The sequence below is a fragment of the Teleopsis dalmanni genome, chromosome 1 (genome assembly GCF_002237135.1).
Source record: "Teleopsis dalmanni isolate 2A chromosome 1, ASM223713v2, whole genome shotgun sequence".
In the NCBI taxonomy this organism is placed as follows: Eukaryota; Metazoa; Arthropoda; class Insecta; order Diptera; family Diopsidae; genus Teleopsis; species Teleopsis dalmanni.
The window spans coordinates 183,168,972-183,178,693 of NC_051846.1; the positions used below are offsets into that span (position 1 = coordinate 183,168,972).

A 9,722-nucleotide genomic window follows, 5' to 3' on the forward strand; every position below is an offset into this window, starting at 1 on the left:
AAAATAAATACATACGTACATAAATGGGTATTTATGTATATATATGTACATTATATTTTAATGGTGCCTCGTTTGCTTTGACTTCTTGAAAGGCCACTTTAACCGTCGTCGAAGTAACAGTTGAAATTTGTTACTCTATGGATTCGTAGGTAATCTAATACCTGGAGTAATTTACTATGCAAATTTTAATGTAATTCGAAAGTGACTTAAATTTGGTTTAGAGTGTTAATAAATACTTCAACTTATTGAAAGATCTTTAAATTCTCCTGATAAATTAATTTAATTTTATTATTTAACTAATTTTTTTTTAAATTTTAAATATTTAAAGAAAATATTTTACATTAACATATTAACATAAATAATTCACAAATACTTACGATTTGCATAATTTTAATATTAAGAATATTAGATACAAGGGAATTTTAGGACGGAGAAACCATAAGGTTAGAAGTTAATTTATTGGCATTTATTCCTTCAATTTATAATAAAAATAATCTATTATCTTCTGAAGCTTCTTTAAAATATTTTTTAATCCAGGCATGTAGATCAATTATCTTATTATATTCAATTGTTTTAATTATCATAAATAATGTAATTAATGAATTCTCAGAAAAAATTTTTAACAGTATTTTTTTCTCTATTAGCGAAAATAGGAGCCGCCCCTCTTCATTTCCTGGAGTATCAGAAAGATTTCATGAATAAATTTAATTATTCTAATAATCCTTCGTATCTAAGTGAAACATTAGTCCGATTTTTTTACCACAAGCTCGACTTAAGTTTTAAAATCAACATGAATATACATGAAAGTATGAATATTTATGTTTGAGATACCCGCCAGGCTTCAAAGTTGTTCAACTTCTATAGTTTTAGTCTTATGAGGCTTGAAATATTCGCCATGACTCCAAGCTTTGTTTTTTTAGAAGCATTTTTGCATAAACCCCCAGAAATGCCCTTTATATTTGAAGGTTTGCATTCCTTCTAAATATAGAAAATCGGTGCAAATAAACTGACAAAAAATTGATTTCAATATTTAAGGAGCACTAGAATTCATATCTTTTTGTTTATGTTATAAAAAATATTTTTTTTGTGTGTTTTAACTTATCATGCTTATATAAAATTTTCATCATGCTTAAAAAAACGTTTCACAATTTGTCTTGGTCGTTCGCGATCGCTGGATCTCGATCAGTAATTAAATAGTTCACTTTAGTTTTGTATGATCGTTTATTATTGGTCTTAGTTTTGTTAAATGCAAACACATAATTTTCTCCAATAATAATAACTCAAAACAATTCTAAACTAAATTGACATTCTTAAAAACCTATTTCTAAGATTACTAGATTTCATATTCATAGATTCCATATTCTGTATTCACAACATTGTCATCATCCTAAACTTATTCGCCCCGAACAAGTATCACCATATCAACATACCAATCATTCTCAGATGAAACTACTTCTATATGCCGGACATGCGTACGCAAGCCTACAGCAACTACCATCCAACCCTTGATATCTAGCTACTCAAATAGTCCCTTCAGCCATCTCAAGTGATCGTCAAAATCATTGTTCAAGACATCAAGGTACCCCAAGCACTTCTTCCAGTGTAGTTCTTTTAAAATACGTTCCATGAGACGCCTAAACGTGGCAGACCTACATGCCTCCCTCTCTTTACGTTCCCCCACCAGTTTCTTCGTATCGAAGGTATCGCCGAACCATTTATGGTTCCTTATCTTTCGACTTCTCCTTCTTCTGTTTCTTCTCTTTTCCAGGTTTTGTATTATATTTATTTTAATATATGTATATATCTATATATGTTTATATAGAATTTACATTAAATTACTATTATTTGCTATAAAAATAAATTCCAGAAAAAAAATATAGGAAACCCCACTAAAACCACTAAATCCAACGCTATGTCGTGACATTTCTTCTTATAAATTTTTAATTACATCAACCTTTGCGGCAGCCACTGAGGTTGCCACCAATTTTTTTTATGCTTTCATATGTAAGCCATATGAAGTTGCTCATATGAAATCGTATGATCTACAAAGCTCGTATACATTAGCAAAGAATTTTGAGTCAAAAGTAAGCACACACACTCATTTATTGCGCAAAAAAGCTCATCATAGCACAAAACCAGTTTTGTACTCAAATCGTCATTCTTTAACCTTTTTTTCTTATTGTGAATACTAAAGCAACAACAATTTATGCACATGTTTTCCACTCAACAATCTGGAACTCAAATCTCCTCATAATCGTTTGTTTACCACACGTGCGATTAGATTAAAAAAACAATTGAGATTGAGTGAGAGAGTTTCAGGTGAACAAGCAATTAAATTCAGTAGCGGAGCCGCAGTTTATAAGATCGCTTCGTTTTTTGTGGTGTGGTGAATGTGTCAACTTTTTTAAATTCAATTTTATTGCAATTAAAAAATAAATAATGAAAGATATTTTCAAAATAATTCTCATTTTAATTGTGTGCAGGAAATTAGCGGTAAGTACTTAATTACTTGTAAATTAAATGCGTAGCCACTTGCATTGGAGCTCCCTATTCTCGTTCACAGCTTTGCAATGGGGCCGGTAAATCCTATTACACAGCCGGCGTAGTAGAGTTTTTACCGACAATTGCCGGCATGTCGTCTGCTGATATCGTCAATGAGCATTTGGAGGCATACGTACGCATTATTAAATCAGCGGAAGCCAACGATACAGATATCATTGTATTTCCTGAGGGCACATTGAATAATGCACTTCAAACGACTTATGTGCCCGCAGCACATGAGAAGGTTGTGCCATGTCTGAACGTGACGGGGATGGTCTATGCGGATTTTCTAATGCAATTGTCTTGTGCTGCACGTACGGCTCGAAAATATTTAGTAATTAATTTAACGGAAAAGGAGAATTGCACTGCGGTTGCACAGGATACACGTTCATGTGCTGCCAATGGCTTGAATGTCTATAATACGAATGTTGTGTTCGATCGGGAGGGATGTGTGATTTCACGCTATCGTAAAGTACACATCTATGTAGAGCAGAAAAACACAACACTTGAGCCGGAGTATGGCATATTCGAAACGGATTTTGGTGTACGATTCGGGCATTTTATATGTTTTGACATTCTGTTTTACACTCCAGCAGAGGAGCTAGTCGTTCGTTATGGTATTAAGGACATTATATTTACTAGTATGTTCTATTCGGAATTGCCATTTCTGACAGGTGAGTTCGTTAGTTGCACTTACACTCTTTGATAGTTGAATTCATTATAGCATTTGTATTGGATACGGAAAAAGCATAGGTTGTGGAGCAGTTCGAAGAGTAGTTTAAGTGTTTAAGATTTTTTTTTAACTCAAAATAAGCAATTTAAAAAATGCTCGCAGTTGTCTTGCAAAACTTACAAAATAATAATCCAGCAAAAATTTATTTATATTAATTAGTAGATAAATATTTTAATAATAGAATTTTTTTATAATAAATATTTATAGCTTCTTTTGTGTAAATGCTTGGAAATGTTGCTTAAGAGCTTACAAATGCTCCTAAGCGGCAATTTTTTTCCTACTTAGCCATATTGTTAGTACGAATAATACGAATAATCGTACTAATACTATTGTATTTTAGTTATAAAGTATGGAATTGATATTATTGGTATTATATTATTATATTATATTATTATATTATATTATTATTATTGGTCTCCCAACATAATATTATGAATATTATAAATTTTATATTATATATTAGTTAGGATGTTAGGAGACTTGCATTACTATCTAGATTATAAGAGATTTATTACTTAAATACGCTTGTGATTCCAAATATTTTTAAAATTCACCAATATTAAGGCGTCACCAATATTATTATTATTATTATGTAGGGGGAATTAGCATTTCTTTCAATCTAGAGACCTATTTTAATCCGTTCATGGACTAAGCGAATTTCTTCAAGTCGAACTTGCTTTGTAAATTGTAGTAATGCATATTACTACTTTATTTAGTATGAAATACCCATGTAGGTATTTCTTTTGCCATGCATAAGCGAAGAGCAAACACCCAGTGCGTGTTTTGGGATCTCATTGTCTTCGCTACAAAACTTACATGTTCCATTAAAGTAACGTCCCAGCTTTGTAAGGCATTAGTTTAATCTACAGTGCACGGTTAGAATTTGTGTAATGATTTTTAAATTATTTTAACTTAGTTGCATACAATACTTAAATCGTTTTAAGTTGAAATCAATTATACTAGAATCAATATAAATCATGCGAAGCTAAATTGTGTGTTTATTCTAGATTACCTTAGTTTGTTCTTTCTTTCTTCTCATTCCTTGTAAATGAGTTAGAATAAATTATATTCTCTCAAGCTACTACATAGTTTCGGGTCTACAAGAAGAGAAGCTGTCCTTCTAGCAAACCTGGAATAGATCCATTAGATATAACATATATCTAATTGTTTTGGTCAAGAATATTCACTGAGCCACCCCAACTTAATAGGTAAGAACAAATTTATTGATAATAATAATAAAATTAGTTATATCTTACGTAAAATACCAAGAATTTGTCGAAAACTTGAAGACCAAATCGTCAGAGTGTCAGATATCTTATCTTTCAGTTTTTACCTTATTTAAACTATATTTGTAAACTATATTATGAAAATTTTTATTAATGCATTATCACTCCAGACACGCAACCAGGGGTGTGCACTTAAATAACCATGCACTCCCCCAAAATGAATTATAGAACTATATTCAAATGTATGCATATTCATAATTTAGGTATTACGACTGTACCTAGACTTTTAAGTACTAAGCTTCTTTATCTCAACTCTCTCACTGGTTGAAATATTCTCAATTTATTCTTAAAAGTCTCACAATAAGATAAAAATATGTTTTTAATTATCTCAAACCTACTCGAATTATATATCTGTTTACAGGTGTGTGTGTGGACCAACTAATTCAACGCTTACACTCTGTTTTTGGGAACACATATAATATAAAGAATAAACTTATAATTTCTTTCATATATGAGCATAAGTATCAGAAACCTATGAATTAGTTATCGTATTATATTAATCTTCTCTAAGACTATCTGCTTTCCTATCTGCCGTAATTCATTTTTTTAAAGAATCCATTAGGAACACCCATCTTAACCTTAAAGTATATGTATTCTCTACTAATTTCTACAGCTGTTCAACTACAACAATCCTGGGCATGGGGTAATGATGTTAACGTACTAGCTGCAGGGGCTAGTTTACCAGTCGCTGGTGTAACTGGGACTGGTATATATGCTGGAGTTCAAGGTGATCTAGTATCAGTAATGGTTGGAGGTGTTGGTATCAGAAAACTTTATGTCTCACAGGTGCCAATTATATCAAATAAAACTTTAACGAATGATTATGAGTATAAACAAAAAACTGAAACTTCTATGCCGATTGTAGCGAGCGATGAATTAACCCTATTAAAGGATCCACAAATAGAAAATTTCACATCTCTGCTTTTGGATTTTACTACCCAGCAAAATATAACACAAACCTTATGTAATAATGACTTTTGTTGTCGTTTTGATATCGCAACCCAATCGATTGACACACCTGCCGAAACTGTTTACTATAAATATCGTATAGGTGCGTTCAAAGGACAGCGCACCTATCAGAAAAATGAATGGTCGGACATACAAATTTGCGCACTTTATGCTTGTAAAAATGAGAGTGTTGCCAGCTGTGCGGAAATTTTCAACAGCACTGCAGTAGTAAAGCCCAATATCGCTTTCAAATCCCTTCAAATTGTGGGGGATTTCATGAAGGCCGATAAACTTCTTATCATGCCAAATACACTCGATGGCAGTTTGCTCTCGTTAAGCGCAGAAACACTGGGTTGGCATGTCATAGATCAGCGGTAAGTGAATGTGTAATGTTTTGTTGCTTCAAATGTTATGGAAAATTTTAAATAAAATTTTCCATTTTCCATTTAACATTTTTGTTTTCTTTTTTGGCTTTTCCCAGAGAACACTACACCGCACACATGAACTTAACTCGGCCATATTGTGACAGCTTGTTGACATTTGGAATTTATGCTAATTATTATGACAGATCAGCGACAACACGTACTGCCAGCTACAGCAACACCACGCCCACTGTACTCCTCTGCACTCTTGCACTGGTACTACTTGTGTGGCGTTTTTAGATGGAAATGCATTGTTTTGCCTCCGACTCAGCTAAAATATTCATGTTTTAATTTCTGTGCTGTGTGCGAGCAGTTATTTTTATAGCTGCAATTCGAGATACAAGATACACAAATATATTCAGTAGCAATTACATACAGTATGAGTTTGTTTATACTGAAATAAAAACTTTTTGTTTCATTGTTGCAAGTATCGTAAATTGTCAACAAATGTATTTACACCTCTTAAATAAAATTTAATTTTTCTCGAGAAATACATAGATTTTAAGTTCTCATGTTTATCTAGTATCTATTTTATAAAATATTGTCGTTCCAATATATTCAACTATCCATTAGCGGAGTATAGGAGCAATAATATAAGCAAAGGTTCAAATCATCAAGAGCATACTTCAACTAGGATTTAAATAACAAAACCACATATATACATAAATCATTCAAGAATCTATCTAACAAAACAATCTACATAATAAAATGGACGAAGATATAAAGATACAACTGATGGTGAAGGTAGGATCGCTTAGTTTTACTCAAAACTGCGAAACTCATAAGTATATCAAACAATGAAAAGTACTATAAAATAGGTTACACCTGGTACTCTTGTAAAAAAACAGCAGTGATATTAGCTACGTCTTAGCAAAGAAGGTAGGTAGGTGAAATGGAAGGAGGACTTAATCCTCGTAAACTCTACCAAAGAATAATTTGGGTTTTCTTTTCTGATAACAGTACGGAAAACCACTGAAAGTAATTGTCATATCATTCATCATATCATCGTATGGTGACATACTTGTCGGTCACTTGAAACTTTATTTATAACAGGCCTAAGTAAAATTTCTTCTTTTTGTATAATAAAATGTAAATAGTATCTCTTTCGTGTTTGTCAAAGTCCAACTGGACAGAGGAGAGTAAATGAAACTACTAATTACTTTATTTTTAGTAGGTGAAAACTATCAAAAGGTACAGTATGAGTTTTTAACCCACTTACCTTCTGTTCAAAAAGTATTTGGATTTTGTAAATAAAACACACAAATTTAAATTTTATTCCAAATTTATTTTTTCTCCTTCAAAATATGCTCCTTCTGTAGCGATACACATATGCCAACACTTAACCCAATCTTCCATACACTTTTCGTAGGCCCGTGCAGGTATGATTTTAGTTCCTTCAGCGAATTCTCTTTTACCGATTCAATCGATTCAAATCGCTTACCACAAAGGGGCAATTTGAGTTTCGGGTACAGGAAAAAGTCGCACGGCGCCAGATCTGGTGAATATGGTGCCTGAGCGATGACAGTGGTGCCGTGTTTGGTCAAAAATTCGCGTACAACAAGAGCCGTGTGCGATGGATCAGTGTCTTGGTGAAGAATCCAATTGTTGACTTTCCACAAATCAGGTCTTTTATTACGGATGGATTCACGCAAATGCATTCGATATTCTTTTTGCAAAAAATTAAGGTCTTTCGGTACAAGTCGAGCTGCAATGCGTCTCATGCCCAATATATCATGTAGAATGTTGTGAATGGATCCATTTGAAATGTTCAAGTCTCGAGCAATCTCCCTTTCAGTCATACGGTGATCTTCCAACACAATTTTTTTGTTTTTTGCCACGTTTTCTTCAGTATTTGATATTGATGGACGTCCAGAATGAAGCAAATCTTCGATCGCTTCACGACCCTCTTTGAATGATTTATACCACTCGTATGCCTGTGTTCGAGACATAGAAGAGTTTCCGTAAGCTTTCTGCACCATTTTTAATGCTTCAACATATGAAATTTCGTTAAAAATACAAAATTTCAAACAAACTCGTTGTTCAACTGAATTTTCCATAGTAAAAATCACCAAATGCACTTGAGGTAGTCTCACATTAACAGCTGTTGTAAACAAACTAATTGACAGATGGCGCTCAAATTTGTACCATATATCAAGAAAGGGTGTACCAACATAACATTTTTTGAAAAAAGTCTATTACTTAGGGAGTAGTTAATAAAGTCCGCAGAAGCATAAGATAAATAACCTTTCAAGTATGCATAGTAAACTGATTTCAGCAATTGGACCGTGAAGGACCGAAGTTGGGATCATAAGCTACCATATATAATAATTATAAGACAAACAGCTATATGTTGGTTAAGAAAATTACTGATTCTGTGTAGATATTTGGACCTGAAGTCAATATGTCACTGGAAGGAAACACAAAGATGTTTAAAATAAAAATAAATGTTAATAAATCTTCATTTGTAACTTCAACTGGTATCGTTAAGGGTCGATGGGTGTGTCTGTGGATTAGGGTCAGGCAAATTAATTTACTATGTCCTATTAAAATAATTTAACTAATAGAATATAAAATTTAATATATTAAAATAAAAATACTTAAACTTTTCCTTTAAGATATACAACTATAATATATATACTTATAGATACAAAACCCATACACAGCGATTTAAGTTGTTATTAATCTCCATTGCTCCGAGTAGATTCTTCAATCCATTCCATTCAGTTCGTTTTAGTCAAAGCAAACTTTTTAAAATTTTAATGTTAAAAACAAATTTAATTAAAAAATAAAACTCAGTGGGAAAAAATGCAAACCACGATTGTTGGGTTGTTTAATGTTGAGCGAAGTGGAAATATGCAAAAATTTAAATTAAAGGTTAAGGCAAAAATAATTTTTTGATGAGATTGATTTTGAGGTCTTCACCATGTCGGTAATTAAATTATGCTTGTAAGTCGTTACGTGCTTAAGTGTAAATACACAAACACTACCACGTAAACATTGAAGTTTGCATTGTGCTGCTCTGCGAAAAATGAAAGGATCCACACATATATAGGTATCCTGGGTCCTTGAAAAGAGGTGAGCGATTTATATTGCAAAATTAGTGATACGTGCAAGGGTAATTCCTTTAATTGGGTTGCAATATTAATGGCATTAAATGTGAAACCTTGTTACAGCATAAATTATTTCATGGCGTTAATATGTAAATCCTAAAAAAAAGTATATGCACTTCTTAAGACAAGTATGGAAAAAGTTAGCGAATTATAAAATACTTCATATAGATACTTATTGCACAAATTATTATAGTTTATACTGATCAAACATTTTTCAACTTTTTTTTCAAATATCTTCTTAAATTCAGTTCCAATACTTATTTTATAAGAGCACTATTAGTAATAATAAGTCGTTAGCATTCATATGACAACTTCATCTATCCGAATTCACAAAAAAATTCTACATATTTATGTGTTGGACAAGATAATTTCTTTTTCTATTGTATATGACCGAAAAGAGTACTGCTATGCTCTATCCCGCTGTTCAAGAATTGTAATAGGTAGAACACGTCATCATACTCTATTAAATTTTGGGTATCCCTCTCTTTATTACCTACATTTGCTCTGATTAAGTTCGGTTTTCTTATAACTGCAGTCTTATAAAGCATTTTTGTTAACATAGTAGGCATTTACACTGACAGTTCTAAAATAAATATACGGCAGTGATATATTTTCCTATAAATTGCATATTGGGGTCATTTCGCTTCGATTACTTAGCCATAGCAATGGTCTTTCAATCAGA

General features: G+C 32.2%; 1 protein-coding gene across 1 annotated transcript; it reads left to right on the forward strand.

Moving 5' to 3' along the window:
* The first annotated feature begins 2,364 nt into the window (after positions 1-2,364).
* LOC119671799 (vanin-like protein 1) lies at positions 2,365-6,325 on the forward strand. Its single transcript, XM_038082590.1, has 4 exons — positions 2,365-2,493; positions 2,564-3,215; positions 5,174-5,882; positions 5,990-6,325. The coding sequence occupies exons 1-4, from the start codon at positions 2,440-2,442 to the stop codon at positions 6,168-6,170; spliced, it is 1,596 nt and encodes a 531-aa protein (XP_037938518.1). The 5' UTR covers positions 2,365-2,439; the 3' UTR covers positions 6,171-6,325.
* The last annotated feature ends 3,397 nt before the right edge of the window (positions 6,326-9,722 follow it).